Here is a 21398-nt window from a genome sequence, read left to right as displayed (position 1 = left end):
CACCCTGTCGCAGGGATTCAAACCGCCGACCTTCTGATGGGCAAGTCCTAGGCTCTGCGGTTTAATGAGCTCCCAAACTGGTTTTCCTCCTAGCTCAAGGTAGGGTATTGAGACATTTCAAAGACAGGTGTGCAAGATCAAGGGTCCCTGTTGCTGCAGGTTAGCTTGACAAGAAAAAAGGCTGCCTTTGGACACTGATCTAACCCCCTTTTTTTGTTTATAGAACAAGCTGTGTTCCTTCCTATACATGCTCAGTCAGGACACAGAGCAATTTTTGTAGCTGTCCTTTGCACTCATCTAGTGCAAATGTTTTTATCATGAATCAAAAAAGTCTGTTGTAGTGTGAAAGCTTCCCCTTCCAGAGCCAATAGCAGCTACTGGGGGAGGGGGTGTTAATTAGGACTGTGGCATAAAGGGTTAAAGCCATCCCCACATAACACAGTCCCATTTTGACTGGATTCTCCTGTAGTTGCCATTTAAAAACAAACAAAATGCCAATAAACCCCATAAACCAGACAGGTATTTCCTTGTGCCAGGTTTTATCTACCACGAGCAATCTGAGGTCTCTATCTACCAGCTAACTATCTTACAAAGGGAAAAGAGATTTTACCCATCACAGTTACAGCAACATTTTGTCACCAGGAGCTGCCACAGGTGACACTGCTAATTTCAATCAGACTTGTGTGCATAAGAAGGACCAGGATGGGGGCCATTTTTGCATGTTGAAAAAGCCGCTGGAAAAAAGCCGCTCTAAGTTTGGAGTTATTTGCATAGCATTCATTTTGAAGATGAATCACAGTCCTCCACGTTTTCTAAGAACTCTTCCCACCCTTCTGGCTACGTGCTTATCTGAAAATACTGCATCTGCTGTGTGAGTCTTACTGTACTTTAAACATAAAGACAGCATAGGCATTTTGTGTAAACCAAAGTATCGGTACTGTAAGAAGCTCGGGCAGCCATTTTTAAGCAGCACATTTCTGCATGAGATTTTGAATATTTAGCACCTTCTGAAGCTTTGCATCTCCACACAGTGTCCAGGAAGAAAAAGGAACTATGTAGTCTGGAATAACTCCTGAAGGATGTCACTTCTCTGACCTCGTAGATTCTGTCCTCAGAATTAATTATAAACTGGAGTAACCATAAACTGCAGGACAAGAAAGGCTTAAGAATTTCTTAGCTGCATTTAGTAAGAAATGTTGAGTCATGTGGAATACTTATTTGTAGGAAAATGCTATCTATTATCGATGTTTGGAAGAGCATCATCCATTAACAGTACTTTGAATAGTCTAACATGGATGAAAACATGCACATCAAAACAAAGAAGTGAATAAGGAAAGCCATAGTTTTCAACAGTGTTTTAAAACTCCTTTACGTTTCCTAAAGGCTGGCTGGAGGAAGACAACCAGTGGATGACCCAAATAAACAGACTCCAGAAACTGATTGACAGGCTAGAGCAGAAGGTGAGCACAAGGTCCTTCATTAATCTATATCCTTACTGCATCGCACTCTCCTTCCATCCCTGACAGTAGCAGAGTAGATACAACATCCACTAAATGAGCTAAATAACCTACCTGGGTAGCCCTCTTTGCCACTGAAGGGCAAGGGTTGAAGTAGCATGTTGTAGGGCATATCACAAAAAAACTCCTCAGCTGGTGGGTGCTTGATGATGGGATGGAGGCAGAGAAGTGGGCCTTCTTCCCTACTCTCACCACCATGCAGCAGACACAGTTGGGAACTCTCAATCATGTCTGGTCAGTTTGTACCGCATCTTTCCCTATCCCAGCCAGCACAGTACAGCAGTGGCAGTATCCATAACTAGTTGCCCTATCTACTTACAAAATTTTTCTTTTCCCGTTGCTGAAATGTGTTACTTGTTACGTATATGAAGGTCAGTTTGAATCCATGTGGAGTATATAAAAGCAGTGGCACATCCCAATGACAATAGGCAGGCGGTTACAAAATAAAAGTTGTTTCTTAGATCTATTTCCCAAGGCACACGGTTACTTTTCTGTTGTTCTTACATTCCAACAACAGCTTAGGTATGTTAGACAAAATTGGCCAATTGCCATGGTTCTGCTGCTTGTAAGCCAAATTTAGAGGATGACTGTGTGGATAGTTAATATCTGGTACTTTTGTTTGCATTTCTCCTCCATCCTGTTGGCAAGGATCTAAAGCTTGAGCCACTGGAAGAAGAGGTATCTGAAGAAAACACTAAATCTGTAAGTATCACCCCCACCCCCCCAGATTATGAATTGATGAGGATAATAGTTATCTCTGCATGGAGGCATAAAGAAAGTTTTGGATATTCTATTCTGGTTTACTTAACAAGGATTTGCAATCCTATGCATACTAATTTGGAAGTAAGTCCCACTGGCCTTAGTAAGGCTTACTTATGAGTAAGGATGCAAAATTGTCTTACTGAGCGTTCCAATAAGTAAGTCCTCATAAGTAACACAAGTTCCAATAAGTCCTCATAAGTAACACAATTTATATTACATTTAGAGGGAAGATCCAGTTACATCATTGCTTTATTCAGCCTTCTTTTTTTAGAAAAACCCTTTGCATTATATTGCTCTTTTTTACCTATAAAAATATTTTTACATACCGTATTTTATTGTATGCAACCAACCCAAATGGCAAGATAAAAATGCTCTGATATCAGGAGTGCAATGCATTCACCAATAATATTGTCTTAATATTTTTGTCAGCACATAATGATAGTTCAGCGTCAGATGTCAGTAATAGAAGAAGAACTGGAGCAATTCCGGTTTGCTCTGAAGCAGTATGTGGACACGGCCTCTTCTCAGGACGGATGCCTGCAGTGAGTACATTTGCTGCCCCCAGAGGATGAGAAAATTTAGATGGCTGTAAGTTTCCGCTTAGAATTCCATCAGAAGTCATCAGGATGACAACTAGCGCCCCTCTATAAGCACCCCTCACATTATGACCTGGCACCAGCCAAAGTTAGTAGCTCAAAACTCCCATTAATTGCAATGGGACTGAAATATCTGCTCCAAAAAAGAAGCCATACCTAACAGGGTTCTCAAAATGGACCGCAAAACTAATGTTTACAACAAACCAAATAGTTTTATGAGCAACAATGAATTACCCATTAAAGAAAAAAGGTTAACATACAGTACTTGCAGTCACCTGTTGAATATAGCAGAGAGATAGTTGCCTTTTTCCTGGCACACTGTATTCCATATGTACATAGTGACACCTGCTGGTCTCTTTCTGCTTTGACACAATTTGTGTCTTAATTTGTACAGCTGAAAACAAGCCTAAAGACTTTAGCTGGTTGTGTGACTTATTTTAGATTTAGTGTTTTTATTTCAAATTGTATTTTACCATTTATGTAAACCTTGCAGAGAACTTGGATGGAAGGTTATATACAAGTGTAGTTGTAGGAATATGAATCATTCCAGTACTGAAGATCTGCATATCATTCTAGCTGTGGGACAAACTGCACGACAGGAGGCTTTCCTGTACATATTTCTAGATGGATAACAAAACCAAATACAAACAGCTGCTGCTTGTGGGGTTCCCCTCCAAGATCTAGGTGCCCGAACTGTAATCACTTATTTATAAAGTTGAAATCCTACCAATCAGGATTTGTTTGTTTTTTGGAATGGGGGGGGGGGGAGAGAGTGGATTTAGTGTCTCACTCCTCTTTTCTTTCAAAAAACACTAACAGTATTTCAGTTGAAGGTGAATAAAATGATCTGAAAATAAGGGTATTTTTTTATTAAAACAAACCACAGGTTCTCAAGTTTGGGCAATACAGGGAACTCTGGTTCAGTTTAAGATAGGAAACAATTTTCGATCTCCTTGTGGCCACCGAAGAGGTTGGGAGTTTGTAAGTCCAAGGCATGCGGCAGCTTCTTCTCAAAGTGAGAAGCCAGGGTTCTCATTACTTCTTAACTAAACTTATTACTTCTTCTTACTGGCTTTGCTATCTACTTATCAAATTAATTCTGTTGTTTTATTAGTGTTTCTATTCAGAGGTTTTCTGGTGAATCTCGCTTCATCGTTTATGAATTCTGGGAGAACAATGTCTGGAACAGGTACACAAAATGCCATGTGTATATCTTATTATGGACAAAATTATAAATAAATAGTTCAAAATATCAGCTATCTACAACTACTGTTACTAGAAACAAAACCTGATTTTCCAGAACAAATATTTATTAGCACCACCTAGTTGGGGGTGGGAAAGGGGGGGGACACAAGTAGCATATTGCCTGATCGTTTCCTACGTATATTAATTGGCTGATCAGTTAGTTATTATACTTTTCTGCAGCATACCAGGTTTCCATTCCAAACGCATTGATCCTTCAGAACACTTGGATGGAAGTATTCATAAAATAAACAAAAGCACACTAGGATGACATGAAATAGATTTGAAAAAGATAAATGTACTGATGTATTAAAGCCCTGAAGAGATTTTCTAACAAAACATAGAAATGTTCCATAAAAAAACAGATATTCTGGTTCAATTCACACTTTCTAGCGGCCACCAAGCATACATCTCAGGGACACATGGATCAGTGTTGGGTTTTTGATTGTGTAGGCTGTAAACTGGACTATTATTTATGGTTAATTCAGTAGTACATTTTTATCTAACAATCTCATACTATATAATAAAGGCTTTGCAGATTTGTAAACCAAGAGGGCTTCCTATCCAATTTTATTTTAAATTGTGATTTGATATAGGAAGGAGAAAGAGTAAATGAAGTTATCACTCTTATTTCTATAGCCACCTGCAGATGAACTACAGCAAGACATTTCAAAGAAGTAATGTGGATTGCCTGGAAACTCCAGAACATATTACAACTATGCTAGTGCCTGGTAATCATCCTGTTAATAGTTATCTGTGTGAAAAAGTTCTCTCCCCCTCATTCTGTGCCTTCCCTCAACACCTATTTTCCATTCCAGAAGCAGAGAAGCATCTATTTAGGGATTTCCCACTAATGACATCCTATGCATGTTTACTCAGAAGTAGGACTCACTATATTCAATGGAACTTGCTCCCTTGTAAGTGTACATAGGGTTGCATAATTTCCCAGCTGTAAGTACCATTGATCAGAGTGGAACATGCTTCTGAGTAACAGGTTACCTTTTTAATCAGTGAAGTCATATGTATGACGGTTATAATAATAATAATTTATTATTTATATGCTACCCATCTGACTGGGTTGCCTCAGTCGCTCAAGGAAGCTTCCAACAAATTAAAACATAGACCAAACTTGATAAGCAATATTTTATCTTCATAAATGGCTTGATGGCATAATATATGAATACCATTCAAATTGTCACTTGAATAAAAGGTAGAATTATGCCTTCTATTCAAGGCCTACGTATAATGTGGGAGACCTGTGATCAGGGTTTCCCCATTTTTAATAAATCCACAGAAAACCTTACCAGGAGCCATTGGGTGCAGTTGAAACCAATTCAGAGTATGGCACTGAGTGAGGAGTTTAAGAACAACTGGTTTAAATCTCCCCTAAAAACTGGTATTAGTCCTACAGGAGGAAATATGTATGGGAAAACATATATAGACTACCAGATATAGCTCTGAAATTAGTACCACCAGGAATTTTGGTTGAAGTAAAATCTGTTTAAATGATAGGCCATTTTTCCTGCTCTTGCAATCTTAAAAGATTAACCCCCAAAAAATTAAATGTAAAGTATTAGCTATGTTGAGCAGGATCAATTCTAACATTACATACACATTGTGGTAGCTGGAATACTGCTTTTCTTATATGCATTTATTTGGGTTACATTATACCATACATTAGTAGTGATGGGAATGTTATCAGGGGGAACAACATTGATAGTGGGTTGTATCCAATGTTAGTCCTAATCAGAGTAGACCTTTTGAAATTGATAGAGAATTGTCAATGGCTGTTCACTATTGGCATTTTTATCTTTAAGTGAAATGAATGCAAAAGCATTAATACTCCAATATGTCAGTCAAAATGTGATGACACTATTCTCATTCCATCTTTGGCATTCGGTATCCGACTGGGACCAAAGGTGGTCATTATTTAAGTGCTCTAAATAATACATATTGGATTCCCCTTTACACTGCCTCATGTGTTCCCTTTTGTGATATAATAAGCAATATTAGAACCCTCCTGGTCTTAGGGCTCTGGGGACCTGGAAATTGGGTTTCAATTTAACAGTACGTGTATGTGATCATATGAGGAGATAATAAAATTTCACCTGTTCTCCCCAGATTCCATGGTAGAGATATCACTGTGTTTCACTGTGAAAACAAAAAAAAATTCCTTCCAGTAGCACCTTAAAGACCAACTAAGTACCAACACGGCTACCTATCTGTAACTGTGTTTCACTGGTTAGCTGATAAAATTTCTGCTACTACAGAAAGGTTGCCCAATTCTTTTTTCCTTTTGCCAATCAGAGCTTAGTTAACATGTACCTGATTTAGTGACAGTCCAGGTTTATTTTCATTTTGGTAGTTTGCTTTAGTTACAAGCTTCTTATTCCGTATGAAAAGCTCTGAATATTGCTGTGCTTTCATTTGTGCAAACTGTTAAATGGCTAGAATAAACTCATTCATTAAAAACCAAAATAGCTAGTACAATTTAAGAAGTTGCTGAAATACAAAATTGTCTAATCAGCATGAATACTTCCTTTTCAGCTTCCTGGTGGATCCTCAACAACAACTAGAAGCTTCGCTATAATTCCTATTAATGACATATGTTCTGGATTACTTAAAAAAAAAAACTATTATAAAGCCTCTAAAATTAGCAGATAACATTCCTTCCATTTTTAAAAAGGGCCACATTGTACTGTACAAGTTATTTGTTGCTACTTTATGGAATTATATAATGGTATTTATTTATCTTAATTTGTTTCATATGGCTCTCTATGTTATTGTGCATAGTGCTTTTATTGTGTGTTTTAACTATCTGTAACTATTTGAGAAATCATTTTTGGACACAAAGCAGGATGTAGATTTAATATATATGCTTACATTGGACATTGCTGCCTTTTGCTTAATAACATAGTGCGCACTGAAGTCAGCCCAACATGGATACTAAGCTATTCTATATACGTGAACTAAATGGGAAACAAGACTCCTGGATTAACACAAGTTTTTCATTTATAGTAACAGCTCATATTTAGCTGCTGCTGCTGCTGCTACTCTGTTAAGTCAAGCTTACTCTTTATTACCAAAAAATGGAAAGCTTCGCTGTAAGCCCATGCACAGCCAAAAGATTTTCAAGAAAAACTTTGTCCATGGAAGAAAGTGCTATTCCATCTCTACACTCCTAACCCACACACAAGGATTAGCTCAGTTTTAAAACCTGTTTGCAGCCTTCGGAAAAGATCAGAAACACAGGCCATTTACCAGTCTTACTTCCAACAATGATAGGTCAAGTCACAAATGAGAGCGAATTTAGCTGTCCACCTTCAGTGCATTTCATTTGTGTAATTTCAACTGACTGGTAGCAAAGTTGAAATCGCTTAAGTTACCTGTAACAATGTTTATGACAAGGATGTCCATTTAAGGAACACAGCCCAGTAAGGAAAGCAGAGAGCTTAAAAGCTCTCCACCTTGTGTTGGAGGCAAAGTCCATTTGCTGCACTGGCTTTGGAGTGGTAGGGATGCTCACATGGGGGCAGTTCAAGAGGTTGTTCTGACTATACACAATTTTGGCTTTACGCGCATTCCCTAGAACAGAACCCCGCACAAGTTGCAAGTAACCATTATTTGTATATCTGTCTACAATGTCAGCAGCAGATAGGTTGGCAATCAAAGTGAGATATGTCTAGCAGAACAAACTACTATATTTTTAGTACAAAAAGCAGGATAGGACTTAGCCTTTATATAATTCCACTGCCTGGTGCCACAGAGCTATAGCTGCTAGCAACAGCTACCGTTAACCTAGAAAGATATCACTTGGTTATAGAGAGTGGTTATCAAGCTTTAGTCCTACTCAACAGACCCACTAAAATAAATGGACTTAAGTTGATTCATTTCAACAGGTCTACTCCCAAGTAGGACTGTTTTGTATACTGATGACTAAAGTTAAGACAATAAGATCAGTGGCTTACAGTCACATAATTAACTCTACACAGTTTAAAATCCACACCACCCTGAATCAATCTAGTTTATTTAGGAAGAGTTACAGTGATTGATGGAAAAAGATAAGGTGAAAGGCAGAGAGGGAAAAGGACAGGTCACGATAAAATTATTAAAACATACCGCTACTATTTATAAATACATCAGAAATGTTATAACACTAGAAAAAAAATGGCACAATCCAACCAAAGTCAAGTCCCAATGATTTCAATGGAAGAGATTTAAGTATGTGCTTTTATAAAAGACTAGCCAGTATTTTAGATATACATATATAATACACAGCGTACTTAACATTCACTAAGGGTTGATACAGAGGAATGTTTACTATGTGATGGTGGTTTGAAGGCTTACTGTAAGGTGTATGTAGCCATGAGGAGTCAGTAGTTTATAGTAGCCGACCAATGAGAATAGCCTTCCTCACCATTGCACATATCTAATCAGTTGCAGCAAAAGTGATCAAGTGAACTTCAGTCCTTCGGGAATCACAGCTATGGTGTCATAGGCAACATTTCCAAATTTGAAAAGTGACAGTGGTTTTGCCTCATTTTAGCAGTTCTCTCCTTTATAACTACAAAAGCTCAATGAACTATTGGTTTAAGTCATACAAAACTTGAAGTTTTCACATAAGTTTTCTGTTGAAAACAGCTTTACTTCCGAAATGAACTGATGGGTACACCAACTGTAAAAGATAAATTTTGATTACAGTCTATTGGCATTACAGATCCCATTTCCCTTAATTTTTAGTGGTGAAAAAGACACATTCCTCATCTTCAGAAAGGCCTATTGTTGCTTGCAGTAGGTAGTAAATAGTTTTTCTACAAGACAAAATGTCCCACCACCAAATTTAGTTAATGAAGAATATTCACAATAGATATTTAAGCAAGCTTAAGGGCAATCACAGCTCAGGACTAGACTCTGAGCAAGTATTTAAAAAGCTGGGAGCACACATATATGCGTAAAACTACAGAAGGGAACCTGCAGCTCACACGCCTCCCCATTTAGCCCATGACATGGTTTAGTCAAAACCACCCCCACCTGCCCATCACCAAATGCCATGTAACATCAGGCTTGAGACAGGTAAACCAACAGTGCCAACTGAAACGGGAGAAACAGAAGCACACTTGTAAAATTCGGTTTCTTTCAATTTTGGAGCATTTTTTTCAGGATTCCCTGCAGCAACAATACTTTGTATTGCTGTTTGTTTTTAAATTCACCTGCTATCAGTTTCTGTGCTCTTATTTAATTGTTCTTTGGCTGTTTTAATATATTTTGTGTATTGCTTGTGACGTATGTGCAGAATGTGATGCTATAATAATAGTGCTGAATTCAAAAAGTACCAAATTACCAAAAGGAAAAGAATCAAGCACACACTTGTTGCACTCTGCAAGCCTTGAGTTCAAAGCTGACAACAGAGTATAAGTTGGTAGGGCAATTCAGCTGTCTAAGTGGTCCACAGAAGGTGGGAGAACTCTGGATTTGGCCCACCAACCAGGTCCAGTCCCGCTCCCTTGACATAAAATAATAAATGGATAACAGAACCAGGAAATAAGAGAACACAAGCTCTTCCGAGTATATCCATTAATTTGAGTCAGTTTCTCTACTTGTAATCTTGTAAGGCCCTTCCCATACCCTCCAGATTGCTCTTTAAACCCAGAAACGTTTAAAGATTTTTATAGCATTCCCCTACAGCAGCTCTCTGAAAAACTCCCAGCCACACCCCACTTTACTGTGTCATACCTATAGTTCTTGTATTCATGTCAGATTATGGGAATGACTTGAGTTACTGGGAAAGTATTGAAACACAAGAACATCTCAACAGATTATACAATATTTACCTTATCATAATTGATGCTCTGAAAAACTCAGAATTCCCACGTGTGCAACATATTAGTAGGAACTATTCCTTGAGCAGTAATTTGGAAGGAGCTTGCATAAATGGAAGATACTAGGTTGCTCAAGCAAGAACGCTTGTACAAAGGGTATAGCCCACCCCCATTCTCCTGCTGTAGCCTCCTGCTGGGTGATAGTGGCTAGGAGGGGGTAACCGAGTGAAGGCAGCTTGCATAAGAAGAGCTCTATTCAAATACTGCCCCTATCTAATTACCCCCTTGCTCCACATCTCAGGCATTTTGTGCTGTCCCTGGACACTTGAGAAGCTATTCAGGAGTGTTGGGGGATATAGTGGGAAGAGGGGTAAGATCAGTGCTTTTTTTCTGGGGGAACGCAGGGATACACATACCTAAACATTTTGTGAATCTAAGTTTGGCCTCATTGAGGGGCAGTATTTCATTAGGAGTAGGAAAATGAGAGTACCCCTAAACATTTTTTTAGAAAAAAAGCACTTGGTAAGATAATTCCCCTTCTATGACTGCAGCACTAGATACCAACAGCAAGCTCCACCAATTAATTAATCTGTACTCCTTTTAACACAAAACAAGCTACTTAAATACTTTCAAACACTTACTGGTTTTTCAAGTACAATGGGATGATCGGGAAGAAATTCTGGTTTCTTTTGTGCAAGTGAAACCTTTGAAAGCTTCAAGAGGAAATCTCTACTATATGTTATTCTCTCTGTCAATGCAAATTTTAAATGTTAAGTATTGTGCTGAAGAGTACATACATGCATGAAACAGCTCGTGAAAATTATAAATTAAACTATTTTTATAGTATTTATGATTCTTACCTCACTGGCAAGTGAGCATTTGTGAAAGCTGCACTGTAATAGATTGGGATTTCTACAGACTATGGGATACCCATTTATACATAGTTTTAAAGCTGAGAGTTCTATAGCATTAGTAATATGGAGAAGGGACAAGAAATGTCAACCAGTTGAAACCTAGTTTAGCTCATTTACCTCTGTCTTGCAATGAGCTTTGTGTACTGAAGGAGCTCTTGAACACAAGTAAATCTCCATTTTACTCAGTCAAATCAATTCCAAAGTTTTATAAACTTTAAATAATAGAACAAGACTAACATTGCAATCTGAGGTAAACTTTGTGTAAATATGCAAAGATCATTGCATGTTTCCTCAATGACTGCCTGAAGCCTCTTACTCAATCCTGAAACAATGTAAAAAGGCCCATCAAGACATGTCCCAAATTTAAAAATTGGCTTTTCAATAGTCCATACACCTCCAGTTTATTAGTATAGTTCAGTACTTCTACTCACAATGTTTACCTTTTGCAACTTCAGGTTTATGCTGCTCTGACAGTGTAGGAATCAGACTGTCATTTAAAACCAGCATTCCATTAGACTTGCACATCTAAAAACAAAGAATAAAATACTGATGTTTTACTGCAGTCTAGAATTCATCTTAGCTGTTCATGCAAATATAGTGATGAATACATAATTCTATTATGATGAATGCTTAATTCTATTAATTGGGGGGAAATTCAGAGTAACAGTAGCAGGATTTGTGGTTGCAAAACCAATGAATCTTGTAGAACTTAAAGATTAACGACTTTATTATGGCATAAATTTTCATGGACTGCAGTCCATGTCACCAGAAGCATGAAGTGTCACACATATGTGTGTAAGTAGCTGCAAAAGGGAAATGAGATGTAGAAAGTAAGACTGTCACACTTTCTCACAGGCCTTGGGTGGTAGACCTGTACTTGTTTACAGACAGCCACCCAACCTAAAACAGCTACTCACCAGCAATATGTCATGTAACATGGACAGAGGAACAAGCCATGTGGCAAACCGAGATGCAAAGTCTGCCCACTTGTCCACCCTGCAAAATTATTACTGGAACTAGCGCCAGCATCAAAAGGTTCTTTCACCTTCGCATCTTCCAATGTTCAATCTGCCTGCAATGCATTTCTGCAGCCTCCAGAAAACAGGGGTTCTCAAACCTTCTACTGCTTGGGCTGAAATTTACTGATGCCCACCAGTCACAAAGTGCTGGTGCAGAGACAAAGCCAGAAAAAGAAAAGAAAAAGACAGTTGACATAGATTATGCCAGCTACTAACATTTCCTACTGATTATTTAATCTCTGAAAACGGCTGAACTGCTTATTACAGCCAGCAGTGGCTCAGAGGGTGGGGACAGCAGCAGTTTGAATTTTGTGCTCAGTTCTATGTCATTGTTTCCCAAATTATGGACTAATAGGCCAGATTTTAAAATAGAATAATAAACTGATGCAAATTTGACACCAGAAATGGCAAGACTCAAAAACTATTTGCGGAAACTCAACCTACCAGACCCCTGTAACCTTGAAGAAAAGAAGTTTCAAGGGAGACTAATGTGAAAATGCTGTATTACAATTTATCAAGATGTTAATTGTCATCACTTGTGGCTTGAATAGGGACAAAGGTACCATCAGCAAACTACATGTGTCAGGTAGCATCCAAAGCAGAGATACCAAAGCCCAATTCAAAGTGCTGGTTTTGACCTATAAACCTCTTTACTGCTTGGGTCCCCCAAGCAGTATTTTCAGCACCAATTAAGATATACCATTTTTTCCCAAGCTTTTGATAGACTAAGATGATGTCATTTTGTTACTCGTGCACTGTCAAAGCTTCCTGGGGCTGTTTGAGGGGGTTGTTTTTCTGTTTTTATTGCATAATGTATTGATATTTATGTTTTAAATGTGATTTAAGTTGCTTGCATACCTAACAAACATAACTAACAGATCTAATAAATACTAATAATAATATCGCTGTATTCTGAATGATCAGCAGCTATTTTGTAAGTAGCCACTGTTAATAACATAATAATCACTGTTGGTACTTTCTGTATTGCTCTATAACAGGCTTCTCCAACCTTGGCCCTCCAGATGTTTTGAGACTACAATTCTCATCATCCCTGACCACTGGTCCTGCTAGCTAGGGATCATGGGAGTTGTAGGCCAAAAACATCTGGAGGGCTGAGGTTGAGGAAGCCTGTCCTATAACCTCAGTTTTACACCCACACTGCAAACAAGGTGTAAAGGTAAAGGGACATCTGACCATTAGGTCCAGTCGTGACCGACTCTGGGGTTGTGGCGCTCATTTTGCTTTATTGGCCGAGGGAGCCGGCGTACAGCTTCCGGGTCATGTGGCCAGCATGACCAAGCCACTTCTGGTGAACCAGAGCAGCGCACGGAAATGCCATTTATCTTCCTGCCAGAACGGTACCTATTTATCTACTTGCACTTTGACGTGCTTTCGAACTGCTAGGTTGACAGGAGCAGGGACCGAGCAACGGGAGCTCACCCCATTGCAGGTATTCAAACCGCCAACCTTCTGATCAGCAAGTCCTAGGCTCTGTGGTTTAACCCACAGCGCCACCCAGATACAAGGTGTAGGTGTGTATAAATGAATCCTGAAAGAGACCAGAGCAAGCTTGTCTGAAGTGCTGTTTGATGCTTATATAATTAGTGTGTGTGTCTTTGTGTACACATAGCCATTAAACTTCATGCACCCAATAAAGTGGAAGCTAGCCCGTGAAAATTCAGACCACAGTAAAATTGCTAGCATTTAAGGTACTACAAAATATAGCACATTTATTTTGTTAATATTTAAGTCCATCACAAAATCAAAACATACCCCTACCACAAAAAATGTGTCCTTAACTGTTATGCACAGTATCTGCCTGCCTACCAAGACCACAAAATTCAGATTTACACTGCTTCACTATCTCAAACAAACACAAAAATGGTACGTATGCAGTCACTACATGTGATATTGGCACAGATACTTTAACAGGCATGCCACTTAAATGAAAATGAGGAAGTTAGTATTAACATTTTCTATCTTGTAATGGAGTCATATCTATTGACCCATGAGCCTTTCTATGCTTGACTGTGTCAATGGTCATGCTTCATCTAAATGGGTTCCTTGACACAATTGCTTAAATATCAGGTCTCAAACTGCTTTATACAAGCCCAATTAATTTCCAGAGAAATACAGAGTAGACAACCTTCTGCAACCTAGTGCATTTTAGATGCTTAGGTCTGCAACTCTCATCACCCATGACCATTTGTAGTATTACCTCCGACTGATGGGAATCCAAAACATCTCTAGAGGGTACCAGGATAGGAAAGGCTGGGGGAGATTTCAAGGATTAGACTACTGAGTGTAAATGGAACTATTTACTACTGATTCTGTAGGCACAGCTACCAAAATCACCACCACCACCCCACCATATTACTGTAAAAATCATTATTTCATTCAGCTTTATAATCTCAAGGCACATCATTATTCCCATCTCCCAAATTGAAAACTGAAGTTGAGACACAGTTGTTATCTAGTTATATCAAAGCTCAATTGGGATATTTGTAGTAGCCCAGAATATAGTGAATACTATTTATTTTGCATACTGGATGAATACTTACCGAACTAATTTCATTATGCAAACGTACAGAAGGGTTGCATGGAAACTTTGTCTGGAAAGTGAAAGTGGTTGCTGATACTGTGGGAAAGGATGTTGTAGAAATAATTTAATATGTTTACTTCTTTGTTAGTAAATTGAACTACACTTTCTTGCTCTAATCCAACTTCAAAAATTAAACACCCTGAATCCAGAGCAAGTGTAATATTTAGTCCATACGAAACATACATGAAACCATCAATGTACATGATGATTTGTAAATATCTCAAGCTTACAATATAAAATACAGCACAGCTGATCATGTTTCGCCACTAGTAAGGTAACAGAAATTAAGGCAGGAGTAAACAATGGAAGAACTTGAATGCATTTTGGTTACTTGTTCAAACAGAGTACGAAGATTAAAGGGTTATGAAAAATGCTTTACAGAAAAGGTGGGTTTTGAGGAGAAATCTGAAGTAAGGTGACAAAATTACGGTTGTATCAAGACAAAAGGAGCAACAAGGGAGAAAGGGCAATTGTGAAGGACAGGGAAATATTAATTTATATGAAGAGACAGATAAGATGGCAGTGCCATAGTGGACTTTGGCTTTTTTATTTATGAAGAAATTTATATTGTGCTTTCTAAAAGTAATAAATTCAAAGCAGTTCTTTAAAATAAAAATTCATATAGGCTTACATAAAATATAAAAGCAAATCACTAAAATTATTACCACAGAACTAAGAACAGGATAAAACAATTTAAGATAAAAATAGGGGAGATAAACTTAATTCTTAACTAAAAGCCAAGCAAAATTTGGGGGGGGGGTTGTATTTTGAAAGCTCAGAAGCATGACATGAATGAAACAGTATTTTCTCCAGTCATGTTCCACAGCAACTGGTATTCAGAGGCATATTGTTTCTGATGCTAGAGGCAATATAGCCATCATTACTACTATGTGTTGATAGCCTTGTCTTGCTTGAACTTATCCAATTCCTGTTAAAAGCTATCCAAGTCTGTATCACATCTGATGAGAGTAAACTCCCTAGCTTAACTATGCACAATGTGAAGAAATACTTTTTGTCTCTTCTGAATCTTCCATTCAGCTCTATTGAATGACTGGGTTCTAGTATTGAGAAATGGAGAAAAAAATTATCCCCATCCACTTTCTCTACATCATGCATAATCTTATATCACATCTCCAATTACTCCTTTTTCCTAAACTAAAAAGACTCAAATGTTATTTGCTTTCCTCTTAGGGGAGTTTCTCCAGTCCCTTGATAATTTTGGTTGCTCATTTCAGAACCCTTTTCAGCTCTACAATATCCTTGAAGTGTGGACACCAGAAGTGTGCACAATATTCCAAGTGTGGTTGCACCACAATTTGTATAAAGACATAGTAATATTTTCAATTCCTTTATAACCCCCAACATATCATTCACTTTTTCCCCCAAAGCTGCTGTACACTGGTTTGACATTTTCATTCATTAAGCTATCCGCCATAGCCAAGATTTCTTTCCTGGTCAGAACCCCTTGGTGAAGTTAGGATTTTATTTTTTATTTTGCCAGAAATGGGACAGTTGCAGTAGTAAATGCAAGGAGTGACCAGGAAATGAACCAGAGTTTTCACGAACGGAACAGAGAGGAAGGGCTGTATTTCTCTGCAGTGTTATTAAGAGAAAAGCAGCATTACTTGCCAACAGACCAAATGTGGAGAGTAAAGAAATATAATATAACTTTATGTATGTATAACAGAGGATGGTAATGTTGTCAATGAATATGGCAAAAATATAAGCGGGGCGGGTTGGTTATTTTTACAGCATAGTTCTGTAGATGTCTGCTCAGAATTTAGCCCCACTATATCTAATGGAACTTTATCTCAGGGAATATTCAGAAGAACCTTGCTTTGCATGACTTGTAATGGAGGGCTGCGATTAAATGCCAAAACAGCTAGTGCCATCAGCTCTAGATATCAGTCAGAGAATATTTTGTACTATTTGTAATAGTGTCTTGGCATAATGATAATAGATAAATGCAGTAAATACATATGGGCACATAAAAACTAGTAATGCTATCTCTTAAGGTTAAACTATTATAAATGCCACTGGTGACAATGGCAGCTTCCCTGAGTTCTCAACCTTGATGCCCATCTTTCTACTTCTTTACCTCATCTAAAAGAACTTCAGAAATTCATCCCCCCCCTCTCACTCACTCTCTCTCTCTCTCTCTCTCTCACACACACACACACACACACAGAGAGAGAGAGAGAGAGAGAGAGAGAGAGAGAGAGAGAGAGACACTATTGTTAGGACTGTGGCACAGAAGGAAAGGCTTAAAATTCCCTCCCTTTATTCTGATCTCTCCTCTAATTGCTATTTAATATTTAAGAACCACATCATGCAACAGCAAATTACATATAGTTTGGTACTCTATTTCCAAGTATGCACTCCAAAATCATCAAGATGCTTACCATGGGACGAGAGATGGCGTGCAGGTCTTGCTGGCTGGAGGGGCTTACCAATCATTCCTTTTGTTTCCATTATTTTAAACACTTTGAGGAGCCATACTGTAAAAGACAAGGTACATGTACATGCAGATAACTATAGAACATCCAGAAATTAAGAAGCTTAACATGCATTTAGCAGCCTTGCAACTTTAAGGCTGTCCACCTGCTGTAGCACACTCTCTAGCATCGCACACCAAACTCTTAACCCTGTTCCCTATCTTTGAACTTTCTTGTCTCATCCTTAAAAAGAACAAAAAGAAGCTAAATTCCTAATAATTCCTAATGTTATGCAATATTTCAGTAACACCCTAAACGTGAACTTAGCAGCTGTATCTTTCAACTAAATATATAACAGGTTTAGCCTCTCTTGTTTAATAAGCAAGAGTAAAAGGTAAAGGGAAGCTCCGGCAGGAAGGTAAACGGCATTTCCATGCGCTGCTCTGGTTTGCCAGAAATGGTTTAGTCAAGCAAGAGTAGTGGCCTATTAATCCTGATTTGATTGGGAATGTTCACTATGGCTAAAACAGTAAACTATTTCCCAATCTACTATTAGCATATTATGAACTATGAATGTCTTTGAATGTTTACGGCTATTTTCTTGAGGGAGGCACCAAAGCGGACATCATCATAGGCGTCATATTTTTTATGTCATTGTAAATTGATTTACAGTGCAATCCTAAACATGTTTATTCAGAAGTATGCCTGATTTAGTTCAGTGGGACTTGTTCCTAGGTAAACAAGTACAGGACTGCAGTTTTAATGTATTTGTTTTCTACAGTGATTTTTTCAAAATTATTTTATTTTATTTTATTTTATTAGACATTCATACAAATATTAATACACATACATTTACAACCATAATATCATCGTAATAACAATAAAAAAGGAAAAAAGGAAAAGAAAAATGAAAGAAAAAAGTTAAGGTAAGAAATAAGTACATAAAATAGGTGGATGAAAATACACCTTTGTGACTTCCCTCCACCAGTGCTTGTCGTTTTTTCATTCAAGTTCTTATTTACATTGCAAATCATGTATCACTACATTATTTCTTTTAGTATACTATTATATTATATTATCAAGATGGCTTTACGAGCTTAGTCTAAACATATCAGCATGTTATCTTTAGAGCAGTGTTTACTCATATACTCTTCGAACCATAACCATTGTGACCTTAATTTCTGATGTGTTTGATATCTTATTGCCACAGTTAATTTTGCCAGTTCTATAAATTCTGTTAATTTAGATAGCCAATTCTCTTCTGTGGATATATAATTTCCTTTCCAGTTCTTTGCAAGGAGTAACCTGGCTGCTGCAGTTGCATAAAATATTTTTCCCCTGTCTTGTGGTATCTCATATCCTACTACTCAGTAAGAATGACTCGTTTTTCCCCCCTAAAGATATCCTGAGCATCTTTTTTAGTTCATCGTGGATGCAGCCCCAGATTTTTTTTTTTACTTTTTTGCAGCCCCACCAAAGGTGCATTATAGTACCCTCTACTTTCATGCATTTCCAACAAAGATTGGATTTGATCTTATATATTTTATACATATTTAGGAGTCATATGCCACCTATAGAACATCTTCATGATATTCTCTTTTACAGAATAGCAGGCAGTGAATCTTCTATCAATTTTCAATAACCTTTCTCACTGGTCTAATTGTATTACATGTCCGATATCTTGAGCCCATTTGATCTGTGCTTCTTTTATTTATCTTTTAAGTCCTGCTCTAATAATAGATTGTATACTTTAGATAATAATTTTTTATTATTTCCTAATAATACTTTTTGCAACTTTGATTCTCCCTTCCCAAAGCCGAATTTTTTATCCGAGGAAAAAACATTGGTGATATTGAAGCCAGTCTGTGAGATGGTGCCTTATTTCTTTGAATGTTTTCAGCTTTGGTTGGCCTTGTTCTTCTCTTACTAATTGGCGGTACGTTGCCCAATTTCGTGTTATACAGTATTTACTTTTTTGACTGAGAAGGCTTCTAATGGTGATAGTCACCATGGTGTATACAGTTCCAATAAGGGTTGATAAGTTGTCCATACCTTGTACAATGCGCTTCTGAAAATGTGATTTGTGATGCCTTTGTGAACTTTTACTTTGTTGTATCCTAAGTAGGCATGTAGTGATTTTATTGGCCTTGAGAATGCCAATGGATATGTGCAAGTTAAATAAACCCTAATCATCAAAGTCAGCTGTTGCTGGATACTATCTTCCATTTTGGTTTTTAGCCTTTTAAAATATTTTGTAAAAGAAGAAACTACTTCCTTTGCACATTTATGAATCTATAAGCTTTAGTTACATGTATTTGAACATGTCTTAGCAGTCAGAGGTATCATGAAATAATGATTATTATAACTGAATATGGTAATTACTTTTTCTCCCAACCTAAATAGACCTCAGCTACTTTTGGGTTTAGGGACGCGGGTGGCGCTGTGGGTAAAAGCCTGAGCGCCTAGGGCTTGCCGATCGAAAGGTCGGCGGTTCGAATTCCCGCGGCGGGGTGCGCTCCCGCTGCTCGGTCCCAGCGCCTGCCAACCTAGCAGTTCGAAAGCACCCCCGGGTGCAAGTAGATAAATAGGGACCGCTTACTGGTGGGAAGGTAAACGGCGTTTCCGTGTGCGGCTCTGGCTCGCCAGATGCAGCTTTGCCATGCTGGCCACGTGACCCGGAAGTGTCTCCGGACAGCGCTGGCCCCCGGCCTCTAGAGTGAGATGGGCGCACAACCCCAGAGTCTGTCAAGACTGGCCCGTACGGGCAGGGGTACCTTTACCTTTACCTTACTTTTGGATTTGTCTGTTTGAAAGCAAAATTCTAAAAGCAGCAGTCAGATACTGCAGATTGCTACTGTCATAATGAACCAGGTAGACAACTCCTCCACTTTTAATAATAATAATAATTTAATAATAATTTATTATTTGTACCCTGCCCATCTGGCTAGGTTTCCCCAGCCACTCTGGGAGGCTTCCAGCAAAGATTAAAAGTACATTAATACAGTGGCGTAGCGTGGGGGATGCAGGGGGGGCCGGCCGCACCGGGCGCAACATCTGGGGTTAGGGCAAATCCATGGGTTAGGGGGCGCAAATCCACAGGTTAGGGGGCACAAATCCACGGGTTAGGGGGCGCAAATTACTTGCCTTGCCCCGGGTGCTGACAACCCACGCTACGCCGCTGCCTTAATACAAATACATTTTACAACTTTCTGTGTCTAAAATGTAACATGGGCAGTGATGTTTTCCAGTGCTTTTCTGGGGGAAGTTTCCATTTCATAAATTAATGGAAACCCTTCCAATTCAAGATTTTCCAGACAACCTACATCACTAGGCATGGGAATCATTCTTGTGCCTGGGCAGCATGTTTCTTTTCAGGGTTGTTGTTTTTTTTAAAAAAAATACAAGTACTGACAAAGAGTGAGGGTGTCAGGTGCAATACCTGTGTGCATTATGAGAAAATAAGGAATTCGGGATTATTGGTTTTGGTATACAAACATATGTAGCTTTACCTAATCAAATCAGATATGATTAATTTACTCAAATGATTTAACCACATGGCCACCCTATCCGCTTCCTAACCCATCACATCAAAAGAAAGCACACACATATATTAGATACACTGCCCCTATTTCCTGCTGGACCGTTCAGAGAAACCAAATGGTCTTGGACCTAGGCTTGGGTCCCAGTAAAAACTCCCCGGACAGTATGCTGCTGAACTTTAAAGTGACAGATTTAATTTTCAGCGACCTATTTGCCCGTTAGCTATAACAACACCGTCTGCTATATTCGAAACAATACCAATAAATATTCTTTTTTTAAAAGGCGCCTTGGCAAAGAAGTGCGAGGGGCGGAGTCCCGCTTTGGTTGCATCCACACACCAGAACTCCAAAATAAATAAATAAATTTAAATTTAAAAAATCTCTGAGATTCAGGAGACCGCTTAAAAGGAAAGAGTCCAAGGGCAGCCTCGACGGGGCAGGGGGCTAAATACTGAAATGGAAAACCGATATGGTGAACCCGGGGTGGTGGGGTCGCGTTTTCAGGCCTCCATAAAATTTCGCTTTTCCTCCATCTTTCTGAGGCTCTTAAGAGTTAGTGCTTGTTTCGTTTTGATTTTAAATATTTATACCCCGCCTTTCCCCCTCAGGGGACTCAAGGCGGCTTACAGGCCTCGCTCTCCCATGACAACGAACTCCCCTTGCGAGGGACGCTCCCCATTTCCACCTTGGCGAACAAACGACTGCTTCTCCTCCCTCTCCAAATATCACCTCCTTACCATTTACCGCGAACTCCGGCGAATTAAAGCCTCGGCAGTTTTCGCAGTCCCGCTCCAACCACAACTGACAAGGCCCACCCGTCGCCGCCTTCACACTTTTAGAAGCGCGAAGTGGGCGGGGCCGCCTGTGAAAGTGGGTGGAGCCAGGGCCGGAACCCTCTCCTCTGGCTAAGCAACTAACGGTCTCCCCGCGTGCGGCTAAGCATTCCGAAGCCG

The 21398-nt window shown here is 38.8% G+C and overlaps 2 protein-coding genes across 4 annotated transcripts in view; one reads left to right on the top strand and one right to left on the bottom strand.

Annotated features, from left to right (window-relative positions):
- Positions 1-7006, top strand: part of NECAB1 (N-terminal EF-hand calcium binding protein 1) — a 40544-nt gene extending 33538 nt beyond the window's left edge. For both annotated transcript variants that reach the window (XM_077932863.1, XM_028736550.2), the window contains 6 exons: positions 1384-1460; positions 2166-2219; positions 2709-2821; positions 3990-4064; positions 4757-4848; positions 6665-7006. In XM_077932863.1, the coding sequence (XP_077788989.1) occupies positions 1384-1460; positions 2166-2219; positions 2709-2821; positions 3990-4064; positions 4757-4848; positions 6665-6693 (440 nt within the window). In that variant the 3' untranslated portion in view covers positions 6694-7006. The remainder of the gene's footprint in view (positions 1-1383; positions 1461-2165; positions 2220-2708; positions 2822-3989; positions 4065-4756; positions 4849-6664) is intronic.
- Positions 7007-7220: 214 nt separating this feature from the next.
- C8H8orf88 (chromosome 8 C8orf88 homolog) lies at positions 7221-21353 on the bottom strand. Of its 2 annotated transcripts, none has more exons than XM_028736559.2 (6): positions 21183-21353; positions 16874-16969; positions 14431-14507; positions 11291-11375; positions 10578-10684; positions 7221-8928 (listed from the first exon to the last, which is right to left on the bottom strand). In XM_028736559.2, exons 2-6 carry the CDS (start codon positions 16941-16943, stop codon positions 8884-8886), a joined length of 384 nt encoding a protein of 127 aa, XP_028592392.1. In that variant the 5' UTR covers positions 16944-16969; positions 21183-21353; the 3' UTR covers positions 7221-8883. The 2 variants fall into 2 exon arrangements, with proteins under 2 accessions (XP_028592392.1, XP_028592390.1); XM_028736557.2 differs by having other exon boundaries at positions 7221-8792.
- Between the last annotated feature and the right edge of the window lie 45 nt (positions 21354-21398).

The sequence above is a fragment of the Podarcis muralis genome, chromosome 8, assembly GCF_964188315.1.
Source record: "Podarcis muralis chromosome 8, rPodMur119.hap1.1, whole genome shotgun sequence".
NCBI classification, from domain to species: Eukaryota; Metazoa; Chordata; class Lepidosauria; order Squamata; family Lacertidae; genus Podarcis; species Podarcis muralis.
The sequence above is the reverse complement of the archived record's forward strand: the minus strand, read 5'-3'. Positions and strand labels throughout refer to the sequence as shown.